A 24,403-nucleotide genomic window follows, 5' to 3' on the forward strand; every position below is an offset into this window, starting at 1 on the left:
GTTTCTTATAAAAGTCCCTTCAACATTTCTTGCAGTGCTGGTTTGGTGGTGGTAAATTCCTTTAGCTTTTTTTTTTTTTTTAAAATCAATGGAGCTCTTTATTTCTCCTTCAATTTTGAATGATAGCCTTTCTGGGTAGAGTAGTCTTGGATTCAGACCTTTGCCTTGTATTACTTTGTACACTTCATGTCACTTTCTTCTGGCCTGCAGCATTTCTATTGAGCAATCAGCTGACAGTCTAATGGGAGCTCCCTTGTAGGTTACTTTCTGTCTCTTTCTTGCTTCCTTTAAGATTCTTTCTTTGTCTTTAATGTTCGCCATTTTTATTATGGTATGTCTAGCTGTGGGCCTTCTGGGGTTCATCTTGCTTGGGACTCTGTGTTTCCTGGACTTGTGTTACATTTTCCTTCACCAGTTTAGGGAAGTTTTCTGTCATTATTTCTTCAAACAGGTTCTCTATTCTTTTCTCTGATTCTTCTCCTTCCGGTACCCCTATAATGTGAACCTTGTTCTGTTTTGTATTGTCCCACAGCTCCCTTAAACTCTCCTCCTGCTTTTTAAACTTTTTTTCCATTTGCTGCTCTGTTTTGGTGTTTTTCTCTATCTTGTCTTCTAAGTTGCTGATTTGGTCTTCAGCTTCTTCTAATCTACTATTAAACCCTTCTAAGGTATTTTTCATAACAGCTATATCATTTTTTATTTCCTCTTGATTTTTATGTATAGCTTCTACCTCTTTTTTTAAGCTGAGGTAGTTCCTAGTGAGCTCTTCATAATTCTTATTAAGTTACTTATAGTTCTCACCAAATTGTTTTAGCACCCTTAAAATCATTGCTTTCAATTCTTTATCTGACAAGTCGCTTTCTGCCATTTCATGTAGTTCCTTTTCTAGTGAGTCCTCTTTTTTCTTTCCTTTGGGTGTTGTTTCTTTATTTCCCCATTTTAGCCGTCTGGTAACTCTAGATCCAGTGAGGATGTTTGGATGTGTAGGCAGCTCTCTGTATATCAAATAAGGCTACTGTGCCTCCCAGACTGTTTTGTTGCGTGTCACCTCTTGTGTGCTGTGGATCCTGGAGGATTGACCACTGAGGGCTGGTATTGGTGTGTCGTGGTAGGTGCTGCTGCTGGATTTTGTGGGCCCCTCTGAAGCTGTGTTCCCTGCTGGTCGCTGGTGCCACCTATAGCTGTACTGCTCAGGTCCTGCTGGAGCTGCACTCCCTGCTCACATCTTGGGCGGCTGGGTCACAGAGGCCCCTCTTGAGCCCCAGCTCCCAGCTGGACCTGTGGGCAGCTGTGTTGCATAGGCCCTACTGGAGCCCTGGTTCTCCGCTGATCTTGTGGACAGCTGGGTTGTATAGGCCCAGTTGGGGCCCCCACTTCCCACTGATCCGGTGGGGAGCTGGATCGCACAGTCCCCTCTGGAGACCCAGTTCTGAGTTTATCCTGTGGGCCATTGGGTTGCACAGGTCCGTCTGGAGTCCTGGTTCCACACAGCTCCTCTGGGCCGCTGGGTCACACAGATCCCTCTGGATCCCCGGCTCTGCACTGCTCTTGTGGGCTGCTGGGTCACACAGGCCCCTATGGGTCCCTGGCTCCCCACTGCTCTTGTGGGCAGCTGTGTTGCACAGGTCCCGATGGAGCCCCTGGTCCCATCACTGGTGGCTGGGGAGTGCTTTTGCCCAGTGGAGCTCAGCTCCTGCTCAGCCTTTGCTGTAGTTTTTGAGGATGGTTCTTTGCTGCTGGTCTGTGCTTCTGTTGCCTGGGGATGGATGTCTGCTCTCTGGCCTCTGTTGCTGGGGTATATCTCGACTCTGATTGGGCTTCTACTGTTGGGGATGGTGCTGGGCTCCGGTCGTTTGTGGTTTTCACAACCAGAACCTTGACAGCTCTACTCCTGTACACTGGTCTGTGTTGACACAGAGTGTTCACTGGTCCGATGGTGCCAGGTGCACTGGTGGGCTCAGGTTGCTGGACCCTAGCCGCTCCCACTGCCTCTTCCCAGGGAAGACCTGGGATCTTCTAAAATTGTGGGACCTCCTCCTGGCGCAGGGAGAAGTGCCCTGAAGAGCTGCTTACCGCAGTAGCCGGCTGCTCCTGTCCACAGCACAGGAACCTTCTGTTACACGTCTCTGCGCTGCACGAGTTTGGTCGTCCACCTTCACGTCCACTCACATTCTCTCATACACTAGCTCACTTTCTCACGCACTCACCCTCCCTCCAGTCCTGCCCGCTGCCATCTTCAGGAATTCTCTCATCGATATTTCTCTCTCTCTCCCTCTCACTTTCTCTCTCTCTCAAATCAATAAAGGAAAAAAAAAATTAAAAAAAAAAAAGAAAAAAAGAAAAACTAAAGCAGTTTATCACCACCAAACCATTATTACAAGATGAAAAATATGAATAATAAAATGTCAATAAGTACATATATATCAATCACTACTTTAAGTACAAATGGATTAAATGCTCCAATCAAAAGACTTACAGAGGGGGAATGGATAACAAGACAATATCTTTACATATGCTCTCTACAAGAGACTCACTTCAGATCGAAAGACAAACACAAACGGAAAGTAAAGGGATGGGAAAAGACATTTTATGAAAATGGAACAAACCAACAAAACATCTGCGGTAACAGTACTTATACCACACAAAATAGACATAAAAACAAATACTAGAAAAAGAGACAGAGAAGGATCAAGCAATTCCACTTCTGGGTATTTATCTGAAGGAACCCAAAACATTAAATTGAAAAGAGATATACATACATCCATATGTTTGTTTTTTTAAGGGATTTACTTATTCTCATCTGAGGATATGTTTATTGATTTTGGGGTGGAGGGAGAGAGAGAAACAAACAGAAACATTGATGTGAAAGAGAAACATCAATGGGCTGTCTCTTGTACATGCCCCAACTGGGGACCGAACCCGAAACCTAGGTCTGTGCCTCACTGGGAATTGAACCCATGGCCTTTTGGTGTACAGGACAATGCACCAACCAACTGAGCCACAGCAGCCACATGTTTATTGCAGCTTTATTTACAATAACCAAGATATGGACACAATCTAAGTGTCCATCAATAGATCAATGGATAAAGAAGAAGTGGTGCATATAGACAATGGAATGTGTTTCAGTCAAAAAAGAATGAAATCTTGCCATATGCAACAACATAGATGGACCTAGAGGGTATTGTGCTGAGTGAAATAAATCAGACAAAGAAAGACAAATGCTAGATGACTTCACTTCATATGAAATCTAAAAAACAAAATAAACAGGCAAGCAGAACAGAGACAGACTCATACATACAGAGAACATTTTTACAGTTGCCTGATGGGAGAGGGGTTGAAGGACTGAGTGATAAAGGTGAAGGTTATTTAGAAGAATAAATTGGGCCCAGCTGGTGTGGCTCAGTGGTTGAGCATCAACCCATGCACCAAGAGGTTGTCGGTTTGATTCCCAGTCAGGACACATGCCTAGGTTGTGGACCTAATCCTCAATGTGGGGCATGCAGGAGCTGGCCAGTGTTCTCTCTCATTGATGTTTCTATCACTCCCTCTCCCTTTCTCTCTCTCTCTCTAAAAAATCAATAAAGAGGGAAAAAGGAGAAACATCTGTAACAAAAATTAATTAATAAAAATAAAAATAAAAAAATAAAAAATAAAAAATTCTCAAGAAAAAATCAAAGAAAAAAATTTTTTTTAAATAGTCATAAAAAAAGTATAAGTTGTAATTACAGAATAGTCATGGGGATGTAAAGGGAATATTATCAATAATACTGTAATAACTCTATGAAATGTCAGATGGGTACTACATTTATCATCGTGATCACTTTGTGAGTTATATAAAGTTCTAGGCACAGACTGACATCCCTCAGAAGAGGGGTTTGGGGGGGGTGGGAAGAGATAAACCACAGAACTTATATGCATGTATGCATAACCAATGGACATGGACAACAAAGCCGGGGACGGGGCGGGGGGGGGGGGATGGGGAGGAGGGTGTCAATGGGGTAGAAAAGGAGAAACATCTGTAACAAAAAAAAATAAAAAAATAATAATTAAAAAAAAGTTCTAATCATGGGGTTGTACACCTGAAACCAATATAATATTGTACGTCAACTGTAATTAAAAGAAAAAAATTGTTTATTTATTTATTATTTTTTTTATTCTCACCCGAGGACATTTTTGCCTTTTTCTTCAGATGGAGCGGGAGGGAGAGAGGGAGGAAGAGAGAGAGAGAGAAACATCGATGTGAGAGAGACACATCAAGTGGTTGCCACCCACACGACCCCAGCTGGGGCCGGGGACAAACTGCAACTGAGCTACGTGCCCTTAGTGGGACCTGAACCCAAGTCTCTCTGGTTTGTGACCGACACTCTAACCACTGAGCCAAACCAGCCAGGGCAGAAAAAAAAATTATTTTAAAAGGAAAAAAAAAAAGACATGAGCTACTAAAAGGTTGAATTGAAACTTACTGAACCTCATCAGTAATTCAGACACTGCCAAGTTGAAGTTGGCATTTTAGTGCAGTGGGCTAAAGGAGGAGAATGCCATCCCTGTCTTGCCTCTATTCTTTTTGTTTGTTTGTTTGTTAATCCTCACTTAGGATATTTTTCCATTGTTTTTTTTAGTTAGAGTGGAAGGGAGGAAGGGGGAAGAATGAGAGAGAGAGAGAAAGAAAGAGAGAGTGGAAGAGAGTGAGGGAAAAAAATTAAAAAAAGAGAAAGAGAAAGAGAGAGCGCGCGTGAGCACACATCAATGTGAGAGAGACACATTGACTGGTTGCCTCCCGCACAACCCAGCTGGGACTAGGGATCAAATATGCAACCCAGGTACATGTCCTTGACGAGGAATCAAACCTGTGACGCTTTGGTCCACAGGCCGATGTTCTAACCACTGAGAAAACCAGCCAAGGCTGTTCTTTTTTAAAAATGTTAATGTTTATGTATTGATTTTAGAGAGAAAGAGGAAAGGAGAGAAAGAGAGAGAGAGGGAGAGGGAAGGACAGAAAACATTAATTTGTTGTTCCACTTATTTATGCATTCATTGGTTGCTTCTTGTATATGGCTTGACTGGGGATCAAACCTACAACCTTGGCATATTGGGTTGGTGCTTTAACCAACTTAGCTACCCTGCCGGGCCTTGCTTCCATTCTTGAAGTCATCACCAAGCCCTCTGTAGTCTCTTACACCGAAAGCCTTGTCCCCTGGCCTGTTCTCTTTCTGCCTTTGCCCTGTGCTTGGCCATGGCTTACTTTGGGGTCAGACGTGGACAGGCCGCTCCAAGGGTTTTGTCCTAGTAGCTCTGATGCATCCTCTGGGAGCTGCTGCCCCACTGGCCAGGTGGTTGTGACTGAGGTCTCTGTGCAAGAACTGGCCACACAGATACTGTCCATCACTTGAGAGATTCATGGTATTAACAGCATGGTATTAAAAGGCTTCAGCTTTGTTGCAGTGGCATTTTGGGCAGCTTACAGGTTCCTGTGAGAAAGTAGTGTTAAGGGGAAATGTCACTTAGATCTGGTGTTTTCCCTTCTTCCCTCCCTTTCTGCTTTTGCAGTAGCTGAAGTTTGTAATTAAATCCTACCCTCTATCTACCTGATTGCCCCAGCTCACACAAGTTAATTCCCATTGTTAGAGAGGTGTGGCAGAGGCACACTGGTTTTTCTGTCAATTGAGGTAATTTGGGATTGGCACCTGGCTCTAGACTGTTGATGGGGAAAGCCCTCAGCACAGATGGGCGGAGCTTTGTGTCTCGTGCTTCAGAAACTTTTCTGGACCATTTCCAGGGTTCTGTTTCTCTTGATCAAGGATCTTGAAACTCAGAAGCATTTGGGAAGTTTGAGACAGTTGTTAACTCTGCCCCAAATACCTGTTTGTAACTGTTTTCACTGGATTCATAGTAGCTTGGAAACCTTTCTTGCCTGCCATAAGATCTTTAAAAACAAAAAAACACCCATGGGAAATGTACTTCAGACCTGTGCCTCCTTGATTTTTTGTTTTGTTCATCTTCACCCAAGGATTTTTTTTCCATTGACTTTTAGAGAGAGTGGAAGGGAGGTGGGGGTGGGGAGAGAGAGAGAGAGAGAAAGACTAATGTGAGAGAGACACACTGATTGGCTGCCTCCTACCTGCACCCCACTGGGGGTCAGTGGTTGAACCCATAACCCAGGTGTGTGCCCCTAACCCGGAATCAAACTTGAGACCCTTCAGTGCTCAGGCCGACACTCCAACCACTGAGCCACACCAGCCAGGGCTTGCTCCTCCTTGATTTTTGGCAGAAGGAGATATTTGTTGTCATAGTGGGGGCCTCTGGGGTCTGTGCATTCCATTCTAGTGAGTCAGTGGCATGTGATGTACTGTATTGGCTCAGCCACTGTCACCTTTACTGAGAGATGACAAACAGCCTGCATGACTTTGCTTCCTCTGTTGGCCTTAGTCCTCTGGGAGATGGAAGTGTTTTAAAAGCATGTGGAGTTTTAAACTTAGGAGGCCACACAGAGTATGATGGTAGACACTGCCACCTAAGGTCATAAGGAGCTAAGGGTGACAGCCTCCCTCAGTGACAATGTTAGGCAAGGGCTCTGGGCAGGGAGCTGATGCAGCAGCATACTTACCTCTTTAATTTCCATTAGTGTCATCACCATTTCTTTCTCAAGTCATCATCACTCCTCACCTTCCAGCCTTTCTTACTTATTATTATTCTTTTAATCCTAACTGGAGGACATGTTCATTGATTTCAGAGAGGGAGGGAGAGAAAGAGAGAGAGAGAGAGAAACAGAAACGTCAATGTGAGAAACATCTGTTGGTTGCCTCCCGTACATGCCCCGACCCAGGATCAAACCTGCAACCTAGGTATGTGCCCTGACTGGGAATCGAACCTGAAACCTTTCAGAGCATGAGATGATGCTCTAACCAACTGAGCCACACTGGCCAGGGCTCTTGCTTTTTTGTTGTTGTTGTTTAGTGTTTTCTGCCTTTTCAGGATTTTCCCCTTTCTCTTCCCTTTTTATTTGTGGTTTCCTCTCTTCCCTTCAGATTTCTATGCTCTTTTCCTTCTGTTTTCATTCTGTAGTGATATTGTTCTCAGTACTTTTGCTTCTTTATATGTTGGCAGGTGCTGACACCCTCCAAAGAAGCTGACCGTAATCTGGACTTTATTTTTAACCTGAAATGACTCTTTTTTGGCACAGCATATGCAAATGTTGGGGTGGTTCTAATCCATTGATTGTAACTGGAAGGCACCCATCTCTCCCCAGTCTTACTCATTGTGAAAAATCACACAACAGCATTCAAAGACTTTTTAATAAACACTGTATTCCCACCCCTCATCCAGTCCTCATCTTTGTCACTCTTTTGCTATATTCACACCTGTTCTTCTATATGATCATACACATAATAGTGTCATCTTCATGTTTCTTTGCTCACCAAATCAATAGCAGATTTGCATACCACTTTGCTCCCTTCATGCATTAAGATACCAAAACGTTGCCCTGGCTGGTGTGGCTCAGTTGTTTGGGCACTCTTTGCTGCACCAAAAGGTTGCCAGTTTGATTCGTGCTCAGGGTACATGCTCGGGTTTTAGACTTGACCCCCAAAGGGGACGTGCAGGAGGCAGCAGATTGATGTTTCGCTTTCACATCGATGTTTCTTTCTCTTCCTCTTCCACTCTCTCTAAAAATCAATAAAAAATCTTTAAAAAACCAAACCAAACCACCAACACGTTGTTAGCATTTATAGCCCACATCTTAGTGACTGCTTAATTCCTTTCCAGCTATCACCTCCCCCAGTTACTCTCTCCCCGCCAATGTGGGAGGGCTTACTGGAAGAGGTCCTAGACATGGTGGGAAGTTCGAGGGCTCAGCTGCCAGCCAGGCTATCTATATCCAGGTGTGGATTTGACTTGTCACATGACACTGGACAAGGCAGTTAACAACAATGTCTTGGGAATCTAATGGCCGGAATGTAGAGTATCTTGTGCTGAGCTGAGGACTTTGAACTCTCTGCCTATCATTGTGGGAGTGGTCACTGGCCAGCTCTCTTCCAGCGGGGGCCAGTCAGTGTACATTTCTGCATAGTCCCTTCGTGACAAGTGGGTACAAAACCTGGGGCTGGGAAACCAGTCTGAAACTTGTGTGTCTGGTGATTCATGATGATGTTCAGAGACTCCTATTCTGATTCTGGAGCCAGAGAATGATCTCAAAGGATAAGGGTGTATTTCTCTGAGCTCCCAGAGACATTGAATCCCATTGTTTAGCACATGGAAATCAACTCTGGGCTGTCACTCTTGCCTGAGCAACCATGTTGTTGGCACAGACATGGGGACTTATTAAAGAGCATTAGCATTTCCTTTTTCTAAATCTAGTATGTATAGTATCTGTGTCTGAAAATAAAATGCAGTCTGTGTATAGAGGATGTTTAAAGTGCATATATTTTATTTTTCACTATTGTGTATTGAAGGGTGTGTCCACTTTTAACCAATATCTGGTTTTATTTACAGATTCCCACTGGAAATCCATTATATGAATCTTATTATAAGCAGGTAAGTTTTACTGGTATTTTTTTGGATGGCACTAGAGAGAGTGAGTGACCCAGAAAGCACAGCCCTGTACGGAAGCCTGGTGTGGCCTCTGGTCCCTCTGTTCTCTGGATTATCAGCCCCAGTTAGTGTGGTGGGTGCTGCCTTACTTGCTGCTCTGCTTCCTGAAGCTGCATCTCAGTGTCGCTCCCCCATTGCAGGTAGACCCAGCATACACAGGGAGAGTTGGAGCCAGTGAAGCTGCACTTTTTCTAAAGAAGTCTGGGCTCTCAGACATTATTCTTGGGAAGGTATGTCAAGACTGAGGGTGATTTTTGCGGCTGCCCTTGGGCCTCCCCTGACAGGTGGAAGGCTGCTCCCTGCAGACCCCTCTTCTTAGGGACAGGCCTTCTGGGCAGTGGACAAGCTACTGCCAGCCTCTCAGGGCTGTAATAGGTGGGTCTACATGCTCTGATGGCAGCTGCCACCCGCTGCTTAGATAACAGACAAGAGGCCTGAGTATTTTAGGGGTCTTGATAGTTTATGGATTTGTGTCAGCCTGGGAGCTGAGTGGACGTGGGTGTTCTTGGGACTTGGGTGTTCTCTGGACCCCTGGGTGTTCTTGGAGCTCTGCCATGGACTGAAGGAGGGAGGGGCACAGGTCATTCACCTGCTCCAAGTTGGGGATTGCTCCGGCCTTCTCTTAAGGCCTACGTATAATGATGGTGGCTCTGTTTTGTGACTAAATGGGCAGTGATTAGCAATCACACTCATGAAAATGTTTCTGTTTCCACAGATATGGGACTTGGCCGACCCAGAAGGTAAAGGGTTCTTGGACAAACAGGTATATACACGTATGCTCAGAGCAAGTGGAAGGGCCAGGCCAGAGCTCACAGGCTGGCCACCTCTGCACTTCCTGTTCGTTCGTACCACAGACACGTGTCACTAGACAAAAGAGCAGTTGTCAAATTGTTAAAACGGGAAGGTTTTCTTTCTAAATAAAGACCTTTTGTTGAACAGTTGGAGCCATCTTTCATAGTTAATGTATCTTTTCATATTTCGTGTGCTTACAAGTGATTACAATGTTTTAAAAAACATTTTATTTTGAAATAACTTCAGACTCTCATGGAAGTTGCAGAAATTGTTCAGAGGTCTGGGGTCTCTTTCCTCAGCTCCCCCAGTGAGAGCAGCTTATATCACTATAGCACAATATTCAGAGCCAGGGCAGCACTAAACTAGAGAGCGACCTTACTCAGAGCTGGCCAGTTTTACAAGCACTTCTTTGTGTGTGTGTGTGTGTGTGTGTGTGTGTGTGTGTGTGTGTGGTTGTTGTATGTAGTTCTGTGTCATTTTATCACTTGTCTGGATTCACATAACCATCACCATAGTCAGGACATAGACCTGCCCCAGCACCCCAGAGAATCCCACTCTTGCTGCCCCTGGTAGTTACAACCTAGTCCCTGGCAACCACTGGTTCCTTCTCCATATCAATTTTGTCATTTCGACAATGTTCTATAAATGGAGATTTATAGTACTTACAAATGATTTTAAATGATCATATTTTAAAAAATATGTTTTTATTGATTTTTTAGAGAGGAAGGGAGAGAGAGATAGAAATATCATTGTGAGAGATACATCGATCTGCTGCCTCCTGCACACCCCCACTGGGGACTGAGCCTGCAACCCAGGCATGTGCCCTGACTGGGAATCGAACCAGGACTGCTCAGTCCATGGGCCAACACTCAGTCCACTGAGCCACACAGGCCGGGATAAATGATCATATTTTAATTTTGTTCAGCTTTTTCCTAAACTGCATTCCAGGGGATGTTGTTCCTGATGTCCCACAATCTAGGATCTGATCCATTTGGAAAGCATCATCCACTGTTTCTCCCTTCCTTGAGATTTACAGTGTGCATCTGCTCGTATAAGGTCTGAGGATCCTCATGGAAAGAAGCCTGTTACCATTGCCTAATTTAGTCCCCCTAAACTTAAATCCATAGTATTCTACATTCTATGCAGGCATTCTGTGGCCAGTAGCTTGAGAAGACTGATCTGTTGCTTATCTCTTTTAAGACATTTTAAAAACTGTAATTGTAGCTTTATTTTTTTAAACATTCTTTTTTTAAAAATCTTCACCTGGAGATATTTTTCCATTGATTTTATTTTTTATTTTTATTTATTTATTTATTACTATTTTTTATTTTTTGGTACGTGCCCCTAGCGGGAACCAAACCTGGGACTCTCTGGTCCGCAGGCCGACGCTCCAACTGCTGAGCCAAACCGGCCAGGGCTTTATTTTATTTTTTAAATAGAGTGGGAGGGAGGGCGGGAGGGCGGGAGGGAGGGAATGAGGGAGGGCGAGAAAGAGATTAGATTGGTTGCCTCTTGCACAACCCTGACCAGGACTGGGGATCGAACTCACAACCGAGGTATGTGCCCTTAACCGGGAATCGAACCTGTGACTCTGGCTGTGGGCCAATGCTCTAACCACTGAGCAAAACTGACCAGGGCTGTAATTGTAGCTTTAAGAGTCCATGTTCTTGGTCCAGTTGATCATTTTCTAAAAAATTAGATGATACTGCATGAGTCCACTGAGCCTGTGGTATGGCTCTTTCAAGGTTAGGAGGAGGGCAGGTTGATTGCCTAGTTCAGATCCTTTGTCACTGCATGGGAGGTGAAGTCCATTTCTAGCCATCATTGGTGGAGGTAGGTGGGTGGGGCTTGCCCTGTTCACTGAGGCCAGCCAAGGGGATCACAGTGAATCCTGAATGTAAATTCCCAGATAGCTCTGTCTATTTCAAACCATTTTTAAAAAGTCATGTATATGTACCATAATTCATAGTTTTAAACACATTAAGCTTGCTACTTATAAATCTAGCATTTCCTAAGTGTTGGGAATGCTTTATTTTTGAAAATACATTTATTTGAAATTTTACAACATTCAGAATGAAAATGGGCTAAGTCTATTTTAGCATATTAATTTAACAATGCTCTCAGGGAGAGACCAGTTCAATTTGACACTGTAAGTGACTTTTGCACATGCAGTCTTCCTTGTTGGAGTGAACTGAAATCCCTCTTTCCCTGAAGCCTGCTGCTGCAGACAGCTCTTCCTGTGCTGCTGCCACCAGCTGTTCCTTTTTTTGGATTTGCAGGGTTTCTATGTTGCACTGAGACTGGTGGCCTGTGCACAGAGTGGCCATGAAGTTACCTTGAGCAATCTGAATTTGAACATGCCACCACCTAAATTTGTAAGTGTCAGAATCCTTTCTGCTCACCTTGGTAATATCACCCATCTGTCTGTCTGTTGGCCTGTCTCTCTCTTCATGTTTTCTCTCCCTTTTTCATTGAGATGAAGTTCACATAACCTAAAATTATGAACAATTTTGTGACATTTAGTGCATTCACAATATTGTGTGACCATTACCTCTATCTAGTTCTAGAACATTTCATCACCTCAAAAGGCAACCCTTTAGCCATTAAGTAATCACTCCCCATTTTCCCCTCCCCCAACCCCTGGCAGCCACTAATCTGCTTCTGTCTCTGGATTTGCCTGTTCTAGATATTTTATGGTATCATACATCTGGCTTCTTTCATTTAGCATAATGTCAAGATTCAGCTACATTGTAGTGTGTCAATGCTTCATTCCTTTTCATTGCTGAAGAAGATTGCATTGTATGGCCCACCCATTTTGTTTAATCTGTTCATTTGCTGGTGGACACAAAAATTCATATAGAAGGATTTGTTTGCACACGTTTTCACTTCTTTTGGGTACATATCTAAGAGCAGAATTGCTGGGTCCTATGGTCATTGTGGTTAACATTTTGAGGTCTTCCCCCCTTGTTTTTGAAATTTTTTATTTTTGTTTTAATCCTCACCCTAGGACATTTTTCTGTTTATCATCAGATAGAGTGGGAGGGAGGAGGGGGAAAGAGAGAGAGAGAGAGAGAGGGAGAGAGAGAGAAACATTGATGTGAGAGAGACACATCGATTGGTTGCCTCCCGCATGACCCAACCAGGGCTGGGGACAAACTGCAACTGAGGTATGTGCCTTGACCTGAATCAAAGCCGCAACTCATTGGTCTTTGGGCCAATGTTCTAATTGCTGAGCCAAATTGGCCAGGACAAATTTTTTATTTTGAGAGTATGTTCATTAAACCTGGGGACAGTGAAACAAGGAAGGGCCTAGGATAGAAGAAGCAATAGGAGAGAGCCTAAGTAGGACTGCTTTGGCTCCCTATAAACATTATCGGAAAGAAGTGAGCCAAGGCGGGTTTGCTGTCAGCCCAATGGAAAGTCAGAGAGAAGGAGGACTTGGAGACAAGTTCAAGGGGTTAGCCTGGGATGAGCTGCCACTGCCCATTGCTTCCCTGGTTTCAAGTCTCCTGGGGTCCCTTAAAGTTTAGGAGATGCATGCCTGAGAGGGAAGAAGGGAACGTAAAGGTGTGGGTATTCTCCCAGGAGTGTGCCAGATATTACCCCATTTTTTTTTAAGTGTGTTTTTATCAGTTTTTTAGAGAGGAAAGGAGAGAGAGATAGAAACATTGATGTGAGAGAGAAACATTGATTTGCTGCCTCCTGCACCCGCCCACTGGGGATCGAGCCCACAACCCATACGTGTGCCTGGAGCTGGAACCAAACCAGGACCTCTCAGTCCATGGGACAACGCTCCATCCACTGAGCCAAACCAGCCAGGCTCTTATGCCATTTTGAAAGCACTTTGAAATGTGTATCCTTTCGCCCTGGCCGGTTTGGCTCAGCTGTTAGAGCATCCACCTGCGGTCCAGAGATACCCGGGTTCGGTTCCTGCTAAGGGCATGTACCTCGGTTGCAGTTTGTCCCTGGCCCTGGTTGGTCGTGCGGGTGGCAGCCACTCGATGTGTCCCTTTCACATCGATGTTTCCCTCTCTCTCTCTTCCTCTCTCTCCCTCCCACTCTGTCTGTACAAAAAATGGAAAAATGTCCTCGGATGAGGATTAAAAAGAAATGTGTATCCTTTCTATAAACATATTTTGTAATTTAATTATATGCCAGACACAGAATCTTTTTTTTTCCCCAGCATGACACCAGCAGCCCTTTGATGGTCACGCCACCTTCTGCAGAGGCTCATTGGGCTGTGAGGGTAAGTGACAGGGTTGGCACCCTTTGGCTATCCTTCACATGCAGTTATTTAGCCATTTATGATGTCGATTCAAACATTATATAGGACAATTGTATCACCTATTCTATTTCAGAGTGAGTGTTCTACAGAATTTGAACAAAATATTTTTTCAAATGAAAGTCTTTGGAACAGCTATGGCCTTTTACTGTAATCGTGTGTTGCCTATGAAGTTAGTCGGCTAAGTTTCAGGTGTTGGATTCTATAATTTTTAGTTTAAATCATGCATTTCTGGATCATGTTCAGTGGTTTCTGCTGCTTGGGTTTGTTACTCAGGATAGAGGGGCAATTGTGAGAACTTGCAAACATGAGGACTCCGTCCAGCATTTCTTTGCAACTGTTTCTATCATTTATAGCTAGCTTATGTGTTATCATTCTTCCTTCTCTGATGCTCTTGTTGCTTTTTGGAAAGCTTCTCTCAGCACATAAGCTTTTTAAGAAAGAGATGTTATGGCTGGAAAGCTGTATTACTGTTTCTAGAAAGAAAAAAATGAGAGGTATCTTCTAGTAAGTGCAGAATTACTCCTAAAGGAAATGCACATGGTGATGCAGAGGTGGTCCCCTAGATAATGAGACCTCCTCACTCCCACTCACTGCAAGAGGATTGTCACATTTCCTCACTTTTGTTTGGCTTAAATACTGACATTAACAACAATCTTTCTATAAAATAAAGACCACCCTTCTCCCCACCACCAAGGGCTTCTTTCCTGTTTTCACATAGTTGGTCTGTTCTCTTCTTGGAAAGGTTTGGATGGAGAGATGTCTGTGCAAGTACAGGGCAGGAGGAAATCTCATGTGACTAAGGTGTTGTGAAGTTTCCTCTGTGAGCAACGGAGCAGTTTGCTGGGGATGATCACAGTAGCAAAGGACTTCTTCTTTTGTCCGTCAGTCAGTTGCATGGTGCCTGCTTTGAAAAGGGCTGCTTTGTCATGAAAAATGGCACCAAAGAGATCTTATTCCTTGAACATTTCTAGCCCTTTCTGGTGGAGGTCATGTGGAGGCCCCAGGAAGAGGTCTGGCTGCTGAGGAACCTGTGAGGCCTTGCAGAGGTCAGGCAATCAGGGCAAGAGTGGGGCTGGGATGGGGTGTACTGTTTTCAAGAGAGATTCCATTCAGAGAAACAGTCACAAATAAACTTGAAGTGCCAAGTGTTTTTTCTGTTGTGAAAGTTTCTGGATTGCTATTTTTTTTAAATCCTCACGCGAGAATATTTTTCTGTTTATCTTCAGATAGAGTGGGAGAGAGGGAGCGAGAGAGAGAAACATACACGTGAGAGGGGCACATCGACCGGTTGCCTCCTGCACAACCCTGTCCAGGGCTGGGGACGAACCGCAACTGAGGTACGCACCTTTGACCGGACTAGAATCCAAGAGTGATTGGTTCTTGGGCCGATGCTCTAATTGCTGAGCAAAACCAGCCAGGGCCGTTTCTGGATTTCTTGAAGCACCAAGTCATCAATCCTGGCAGATTAGTAATAGAAGCCCAATACTCCGGGCAGACTTGAATGTTTGGCTTTTTATTGCTCACAGTGACTCGTGTGTAGTGTCTGGTCATCTTATTTCTGTTCTTCTTTTTTTAAAAAACTGGTAAAATACACATAACACAAAGTTCACCATCTTAATGATTTTTAAGTGTACAGTTCAGTAGTGGTAAGTACATTCACATTGTTCTGCAGCCATCACCGCCATCCATCTTTAGAACTTGTTCATCTTCCCAAACACAAATTCTATTTCCATTAAGTACTAACTCCCCGTCCCTTCCCTCAGCCCCCCGCATCCACCATTATACTTTCTGTGTCTGTGTGTTTGACCACGTTAGGGACCTCATAAAAGTGGAATTACATAGTATTTGTCCTTGGTGTCTGGCTTATTTCACCCAGCATAATGTCCTCCAGACTCTCCATGCTATAGCATGTCAGAATTTCCTTCTCTTACTGAATGATACTCCATTGTGTGTATGGACCACATTTTGCTTCTTTCTTTCTTTTTTTGACAAAGGAATCCCGTCAAATGAATTGACATTTTATTTTATTTTTTCTATTTTAGTTTTAATTTTATTTTTGTTACAAATGTTTCTCCTTTTTTACCCCATTGACACCCTCCTCCCTATCCACCCGCCCTGTCCCCGGCTTTGTTGTCCATGTCCATTGGTTACGCGTACATGCATATAAGTTCTGTGGTTTATCTCTTCCCCACCCCAACCTCTTCTGAGGGTTGTCAGTCTGTATCCTACTTCCATGTTTCTGGGTCTACCGTATTCCTCAGACTGTTATGTTCATTATATTCCACAAATAAGTGAGATCATGTGGTATTTGTCTTTTTCTGCTTGGCTTGTTTCACTTAGGATAATACTTTCCAGGTCCCTCCATGTCGTCTCAAAGGATAAGAGATCTTTCTTTTCTTACACCTGCATAGTACTCCATTGTGTATATGTACCATAGCTTTTTTATCCTTCGTTTACTGATGGACCCTTCCAGATCTTAGCTATTGTAAATAGTGGTGCTATGAACATGTGGGTATATATATTCTTTCTGATTAGTGTTTCAGGATTCTTAGGGTATATTCCTAGAAGTGGGATCACTGGGTCAATGGGAGTTCCATTTTTAACTTTTTGAGGTAACACCATGGTGTTTTCCATAGTGGCTGCACCGGTCTGCATTCCCACCAGCAGTGTACTAGAGTCCCCTTTTCTCCATAACCTCGCCAACATGTGTTGTTTGATGATTTGTTGATGGCGGCCATTCTGACAGGTGTGAGGTGATACCTCATTGTTGTTTTAATTTGCATCTCTGATGATTAGTGATATTGAGCATTTTTTCATATGTCTCTTGGCCATTTGTATGTCTTGTTTAGAGAGATGTCTATTCAACTCCTCTGCTCATGTTTTAATTGGGTTCTTTGTCTTCCTTTTGTTAAGTTGTATGAGTACTCTGTATATTTTGGAAATTAACCCCTTATCTGATGTATCATTGTCAATGATGTTCTCCCATACAGTGGGTTGCCTTTCCATTCTGATGGTTGTTTCTTTTGCTGTGCAGAAGCCTTTTAGTTTGATGTAGTCCTGTGTGTTCATTTTTTCCTTTGTTTCTGTTACCTTAGGTGATGTACCAGTAAAAATTCTGCTACGTATGATGTCCGAAATTTTGTTGCCTATATTTTCTTCTAGAATTTTTATGGACTCACAGGTCACATTTAAGTCTTTTATCCAGTTTGAGTTTATTCTTGTGTATGGTGTAAGTTGATGGTCTAGTTTCATTTTTTTGCATGTAGCTGTCCAATTTTCAAAACACCATTTGTTAAAGAGGCTGTCTTTACTCCATTGTATGCTCTTGCCTCCTTTGTCAAATATTAATTGAGCATAGTGTCTTGGGTCCATTTCTGGGTTCTCTATTCTGTTCCACTGGTCTATATGCCTATTCTTGTGCTAGTACAGGCTGTTTTGATTACAGTCGCTTTGTAGTATAACCTGAAATCTGGTATTGTGATCCCACCTACTTTGTCCTTCTTTTTCAAGATTGCTGTGGCTATTTGGGGTCTTTTTTGGTTCCATATGAACTTTTGAAGTATTTGTTCTAGTTCTGTGAAATACGTCTTTGGAATTTTGATGGGGATTGCATTAAATCTATAGATTGCTTTGGTTAATATGGACATGTTAATGATGTTAATTCTTCCAATCCATGAACAAGGTATGTGCTTCCACTTTTTTATATCTTCCTCTATTTCTTTTTTCAATGACCTGTAGTTTTCTGCAAATAGGTCTTTTACTTCTTTGGTTACGTTTATTCCTAGGTATCTTAAGTTTTTTGCCGCGATGGTAAATGGGATTGTTTTTTCAGTTTCTCTTTCTGTGAGTTCATCATTGGTGTATAGGAATGCCATTGATTTCTCTTGATGTTAATTTTGTATCCTGATACTTTGCCAAATTCATTTATTAAGTCTAGTAGATTTTTGATGGAGTCTGTAGGGTTTTCTGTGTATAATATGTCATCTGCGAATAATGACAGTTTCAGTTCCTCCTTTCCAATTTGGATCCCTTTTATTTTTCCTTCATGTCTGATTGCTGTGGCTAAGACTTCCAGTACTATGTTAAATAAGAGTGGTGAAAGTGGGCATCCTTGTCTTGTTCCTGTTCTTAAGGGAAATGCTTTTAGTTTTTGTCCATTGAGTATGATGTTGGCTATAGGTCTTTCATTTATGGGCTTTATTATGTCGAGATATGATCCCTCTATTCCCACATTGCTGAGTGTTTTTATCAGAAATGGATGCTGGATTTTGTCGAATGCTTTTTCAGCATCTATTGATATAATCATGTGGTTTTTATTCTTCATTTTGTTTATGTGGTGTATCACACATATTGATATTGTACCAGCCTTGCATCCCTGGGATGAATCCCACCTGGTCACGGTAAATAATTTTTTTGATGTATTGCTGGATCCGATTTGCTAGTATTTTGTTCAGGATTTTGGCGTCTGTGTTCATCAGGGATATTGGCCTGTAGTTTTTTTTCTTTGTAGTGTGTTTTTCTGGTTTTGGAATTAGAATTATGCTGGCCTCATAAAACGAGTTTGGAAGTCTTCCTTCTTCTTGAATTTTTTGAAAAAGTTTGAGGAGAATGGGTGTGTGTTCTTTTTTGAATGTCGGTAAAACTCCCCCGTGAAGCCATCCGGGCCTAGGCTTTTGTTTGCTGGGAGAGTCTTGATTACCTCTTCAATTTCCTTAGTTGTTATCGGTCTGTTCAAGTTTTCTATCTCTTCTCAGGCCGGTTTTGGGAGACTGTGTGTTTCTAGAAATTTGTTCATTTTGCTTAGATTGTCGAATTTGTTGCCATATAATTGTTCATAGTAGTTGTTAATGATCTTTTGTATTTCTGTGGTGTCAATTGTTACTTCTCTTTCATTTCTGATTTTGTGTATTTGGGTTCTCTCTCTTTGTTTCTTGGTGAGTCTAGCTAAGGGTCCATCAATCTTGTTTATCTTTTCGAAAAACCAGCTCTTTGTTTCTTTGATCCTTTGAATTGTTTTTTTGGACACTATGTCGTTTATTTCTGCTCTGATCTTTACTATTTCCTTCCTTCTACTTGCTATGGGGTTTTCTTTTTGTTTGCTTTCTAATTCTTTAAGTTGTGAAGTTAGACAGTCAATTAGAAATTCTTCTTGTTTCTTGAGGTAGGCCTGTAGTGCTATGAACTTCCCTCTCAGAACTGCTTTCGCAGCATCCCATAGATTTTGTGTTGTTGTGTGTTCATTTTCATTGGTTTCCAGGAAGTTTTTAATTTCTTCCTTGATCTCCTCAGTAACCCATTCATTGTTTAATAACATGCTTTTTAGCCTCCATGTGTTCAAATGTCTTTGCATGTTTTTGTTGCAATTGATTTCTAGTTTCATGCCATTGTGATCTGAGAAGATGCTTGATATAATTTCAATCTTCTTGAACTTGTAGAGACTTAGTTTGTGCCCTAACATGTGGTCTATCTTTGAGGATGTCCCATGTGCACTTGAGAGGAAGGTGGATTCTGTAGTTTTGTGGTGTAATTCTCTGTAGATATCTATTAAATCCATTTGGTCCAGTGCTTCATTTAGATTCTCTGTTTCCTTGCTAATTTTTTGTCTAAAGGATCTATCCAGTGGTGTCAGCAGGGTGTTGGAAGTCCCCTGCTATGATTGTGTTGCTGTCTATTTCTCCTTTGAAGTCCTCCAGAAGATTTTTAATATATTTTGGTGCTCCTGTATTGGGTACATATATGTTTATCAAGGTTATATCTTCCTGTTGGATAGATCCTTTCAATATTATGTAGTGGCCTTCTTTGTCTCTAGTTATGGCCTTCATTTTGAAATCTATTTTATCAGATATGAGTATTGCTACCCCAGCTTTTTTTTCCTTTCCATTTGCTTGGAAGATTTTTTTCCATCCCTTCACTTTCAACCTATGTGAGTCTTTTGTTGTGAGGTGGGTCCCTTGTAAACAACATACAGATGAGTCATGCTTTCTTATTCAATCAGCTACTCTGTGTCTTTTTATCAGAGCATTCAGTCCATTTACATTTCAGGTGATTGTTGTTATGTACTTATTTATTGCCATTTTTGTTTAGTTTGGTTATATTTTTTCTTCCTATTTCTTCTACTAATTACAGCAGTCCTTTTAACATTTCTTGCAGTGCTGGTTTGGTGCTAATGTATTCCCTCAGCCTTTTTTTGTTTGGGAAGCTCTTTATTTGACCTTCTATTTTGAATGACAGCCTTGCTGGGTAGAGTAGTCTTGGATTCAGATTTTTGTTTTTCATGACCTTCTGGCCTGTAGTGTTTCTTTTGAGAAGTCAGCTGATAACCTAATGGGGGTTCCTTTGTAGGTAACCTGTTGCTTATCTCTTGCTGCCTTTAGAATTCTCTCTTTGTCTTTAATTTTTTGCATTTTAATTACTACATGTCTTGATGTGGACCTGTTTAGATTCTTCTTACTTGTGGCTCTCTGTGCTTCTTGAACTTGAATGCCTTCTTCCTTCACCAAATTAGGGAAGTTTTCTGTCACTATTTCTTTGAATATATTCTCTAACCCTTGCTCATTTTCTTCTTTGGGACTCCTATGATGCGAAGAATATTACGTTTCCAGTTGTCCCACAGTTCTCTTAAGCTGTCTTCCTGTTTTTAATTGTTTATTATCCTTTTGTTTTTCTAATTGGTTGATTTTTTTTCTACCCTGTCTTGTAACTCACTGATCCAGTCCTCAGCTTCCTCTACTCTGCTGTTTAGACCTTCCAGTGTTTTCTTTATTTATGCTAAGTCATTTTTCATTTCTTCTTGGTCGTTTTTAATTTTCAAGTGGTTGATTTTCAACATCTCTATGTCCTTACTCATGCTGTTGAACTTCCTCAAGATCATGGCTCTGAATTCTAGCTCTGTTAACTTGCTTAACTGCTCCACATATATCTCATCTTGGTAGTGGTTTCTTGTTCTTTCATTTGACTTTTGTTTCTGTGTTTCACCATTTTGGCTCACAGTGGGCTTTGGAGCCTGCCAAATTTTCCCTGTGGGTGTTAGTGTTCTGGTGTTTGTGGCTCCTTCTCCTGGGTTTGGATGAACGAGGGAGGATCCACGTTAAACACCACTTTCAAGTCTTACTTTCCTGGTTAGAGTATGGTACAGTTATCCTCTAGCTTTTTGCCTGAAGGCTATCAGTAGCAGTTACTTGAAGAGCCTTGGGTTGTCAGTTGAATGAAAAACTCCCTCAGGTGCTCAGGGTAAGGGGATTTCCCGAGGGTGGGGCAGATGCTGGTTGTTAGTGAGCCTCAATTTTCATTTAAATGGCCCACCTGGGTTGGGTTGAATCTCTGAGGGAGGGGCTGCTGCCTCTCCCCAGAGTCCTGGGAAGGAGTAAGATGGCCACCGTCCTGCGTGGCTGCAACTCAGCAAAAGCTGTGAGCCCCCTTGAAATCCCGAGCGTCCCCACACAGTTCCAGTCCATTCTGCTGGAGCCCAAGGTGAGTGGCTGTGGCTATTTTAGCGTCTGTCCCTGTTCTGCGCTGTTGAGCCTCTTGAGAGTTTAACCTGGGGGCGCTGTTCACAGCTAAGGCCGCTGCTGTCCGTGGGTTCCTAACCACCCCCCCTCCTCTGCAATCCTTCCAGGATCAAGTCAGTGTCCCTGGTTATATGATCCTCGCAAGTTGCTTTTCTGTTGCTTTTTCTCGTCGATTGTCTTTATTTTAGTTGTAATTCCAGTTTGGTCCTGGGAGACGGTCTCTGCAGCTTCCATTTACACCGCCACCATTTTGGAATCTTTCGCTTCTTTTTTTTTTTAATGAACACTTGTTGAGGGTGTTTTCCTAGGGCCCCCAGTGGCTTCAGTTTGTGGTCAGAGAGGGTGGTAAGAGGTCTGTGGTCCCTTGGTTCCAGTTACTGCCAGCTGTATTTCTGCAGGAGGCAGATTGTAGTCCTCCACACAGATCTTCCTCACCATAGGCCCTTTTACATGTTGTCCTTATATTTCAAAATAGCAGGAGCCACTACCCTGCTCAGACCTTCACTCTGTTAATGAGGAACTTTTATTATTTATTCTTTTACTGTTAGACACAGGGAATTTCCTAGCTTAAAGCTGATTTAGATAATTAGTTACTTAAGTCTTTGGTTTACTTTTATATTTGGTTTTTTAGTTCTGTTAATTCTGTAGATTGATATCCAGATTTAGTTCTTTGTCTTAAAGAACTTGAACCCACACATGCTCTATAGGTGGAATGATCTTTGTCTCCCTGGCAGCCCCTGGGATCAGATCTTCTCTCTCCCATGGATCTTGACTGCTAGATCTATGGGTATCACGGAGAGGCTTCTTGTAGGCCATACGTTCATTCTAGAACTGCTGTACGGCTGTCCTGTGTGTTTAGGTGAGGCCAGGGGTAGGTCCGTGCCCATTTTCATTGGGCTTCCAGCTTGCTTTGGACTCTTCCTCCAGGCCCACTTTTTTACTCAGGCTATTTCTTTCCAACTAGGTGGAAGAAAAGGCAAAATTTGATGGAATTTTCGAAAGCTTATTACCCATAAATGGCTTGCTCTCTGGAGACAAAGTCAAGCCGGTCCTCATGAACTCAAAGCTGCCTCTTGATGTCCTGGGCAGGGTAAGTGGTTTTCTCAACTCCTGCAAAGCTGCTGAATCCTGTTGGCCTCGTGTTTGCTCTCCAGGGACACTCTCTAGACTTTACACATGGATGCTTCCTGGGCCTTTGTAAGAGCCCATGTAGATGGAACACTTGTTGCAGCCAGGCTGGCTCAGGGCCTCTTGGGTGTGGCTTACATGCTTCCCATCCCGTGGGAAGATGCTGCTATGGCCCGCTGCACATGTGGGGAGAAAGTCTCAGAAATGAACTTGATGCCTGGGGCCCAGGGATGGGTAGAGCTGAGACTTGAACCCAGATCTAGGATTTCCTCCTTTCATTTGTGCTTCCAGAGAGAAGTGTGGGAGCATATGTTGGCATCTTATTTCTTTACTGTTTCTTTTTATTGTTTTGTTAATATTTACCTGAGGATATTTTTCCATTGATTTTTAGATAAGAATGGAAGGGAGAGAGAGAGAAACACTGATGTGAGAGAGACACATTGATTGGTTGCCTCCTGCATGACCCTGACCAGGGTGGGGATTGAACCTGCAACCCAGGTACGTGCTCCTGATCAGAATTGAACCCCAGACCCTTCTGTCTGAGGGCTGGCACTGTAACTGCTGAGCCAAACTGGCCAGGGCTTTACTGTTTTGTTTTCTTGAAAGGTAAGATTTCTTTCCTTTTTAAAATTTTTTATTGATTTTAGAGAAAGAGAGAGAAACATTGAAGTGAGAATCATCGATCAGTTGCCTCCTGCATGCCCCCTACTGGGGATCAAGTCTGCAACCAGGCTCTGTGCCCTGACCAGGAATAGAACTAGTAGCCTCTTGGTGGATGGGATAACACTCAACCAATTGAACCACACTGGCTGGGTGTCTCTTTTCTCTTTTTAATTACTTTTTTTGCCTTAAAGTAAAGGTACTTTCAATTTCACAAGTTTTCTAAACAAAATTATGCATTTCCCCCTTTTTAAAGAAAAGTCTCAATTTTGTTCCAAGTAAAAATACAAGTTTTTTAGTTACAGTTTTCTATCCTAGACAGTTTTCCTTCTGTTTGCTCTATGTACAAAGCCCGGTTCTACCTTGCTGTCTCTGTGCTGAGTTTCCTTCTCTGGACCTAGAGGGGATGATTGTTGTGTCCGATTGGATGGGAGATTGTTGTGATTCAGCAGGTGTAGGCCCAGAGTAGGAGGACCAAGTGTAGCCCCTGCTGCCTCAGGCTCCTGTGGGTGCCACCTCTAGACCAGGCCTTGTGCTGAGCATGGGGAAGATGGGAATAAAATTAGATATAGTCCAGGAGGTCAAATAAATAAATAATGGTTCAGATTCTCATATTTATTTGTCAGTGGCTTAGTATGTGCCAGGTCCTATTCTAGCGCTTTGCATGAATGAAGTCATTGAGTACTTGCAGCCACCTATTTTAGATGGTGTCACCCCCTATTTTCCACATGAGGAAATGGGGGCCTTCAGAGTGGCCAATAAATTGCCCAGGGTTGCATGGAGAAGGGATTGATGTCTTTGGTTGTCCATTCTTCTCTGGTGTCTCCTTCCCCCAACTGCTCAGTAGACCCCCATTTATCTGAGCAGTGGGGTACAGGGCAGGCAGGGATGGCTCTTAGAGGAGGTGCCTCTGGGTAGTGCCCTCCAGAGTGAAGAGATGGGTGGCAGACTACAAGTTGAGAAGGCCAGGCATATGACAGCATGATCAGAGGCAGCCTGCATTCTGGATAATGCAATTCCCCCCGCAGAAGACATTAAACAGTGTCTCAAGACAGTTTTGGTTGTCCTACCTGGGTCAGGTGCTATTGATGTCATGTGGGTGGAAGCCAGAGATCCTGCACAACATTCTGCAGTGCCTAGGATGCCCCACAAAGAATGATCTGGCTGGAGCCCTGGGCACAGGGAGGACTGTGTAGTCAGGAAGGCCCATTCCCACGGTCCCCCACACACATACTATGCCTTTGGGAAAATTACTCTTCTGGTGCCTCTGCTTCCTAAATTGAAAAGGCATAAAGCACTCAACCCAGTACTGAACACCTTTATTTTTTAATTTTTTACAAATATTTAGAAATTCCACCAAGTTATCAGTACTAGTTATATTGAAACTTTAAAATTAGCTCATGTCTGCCCGGCTGATATGGCTCAGTGGATTAAGCATCATCCC

The 24,403-nt window shown here is 42.9% G+C and overlaps 1 protein-coding gene across 7 annotated transcripts in view; it reads left to right on the forward strand.

Annotated features, from left to right (window-relative positions):
• Positions 1–24,403, forward strand: part of EPS15L1 (epidermal growth factor receptor pathway substrate 15 like 1) — a 127,167-nt gene that overhangs the window by 30,718 nt on the left and 72,046 nt on the right. For all 7 annotated transcript variants that reach the window (XR_004962009.1, XM_036281680.1, XM_036281675.1 and 4 more), the window contains exons 2-7: positions 8,488–8,529; positions 8,727–8,816; positions 9,302–9,349; positions 11,658–11,753; positions 13,562–13,624; positions 22,136–22,261. Coding sequence is in view for 6 of the 7 variants with exons in the window: in XM_036281680.1 (XP_036137573.1) it covers positions 8,488–8,529; positions 8,727–8,816; positions 9,302–9,349; positions 11,658–11,753; positions 13,562–13,624; positions 22,136–22,261 (465 nt within the window). In the remaining variant the exon portion in view is untranslated. The remainder of the gene's footprint in view (positions 1–8,487; positions 8,530–8,726; positions 8,817–9,301; positions 9,350–11,657; positions 11,754–13,561; positions 13,625–22,135; positions 22,262–24,403) is intronic.

This window comes from Molossus molossus, unplaced genomic scaffold, assembly GCF_014108415.1.
Source record: "Molossus molossus isolate mMolMol1 unplaced genomic scaffold, mMolMol1.p scaffold_m16_p_4, whole genome shotgun sequence".
Classification (NCBI taxonomy): Eukaryota; Metazoa; Chordata; class Mammalia; order Chiroptera; family Molossidae; genus Molossus; species Molossus molossus.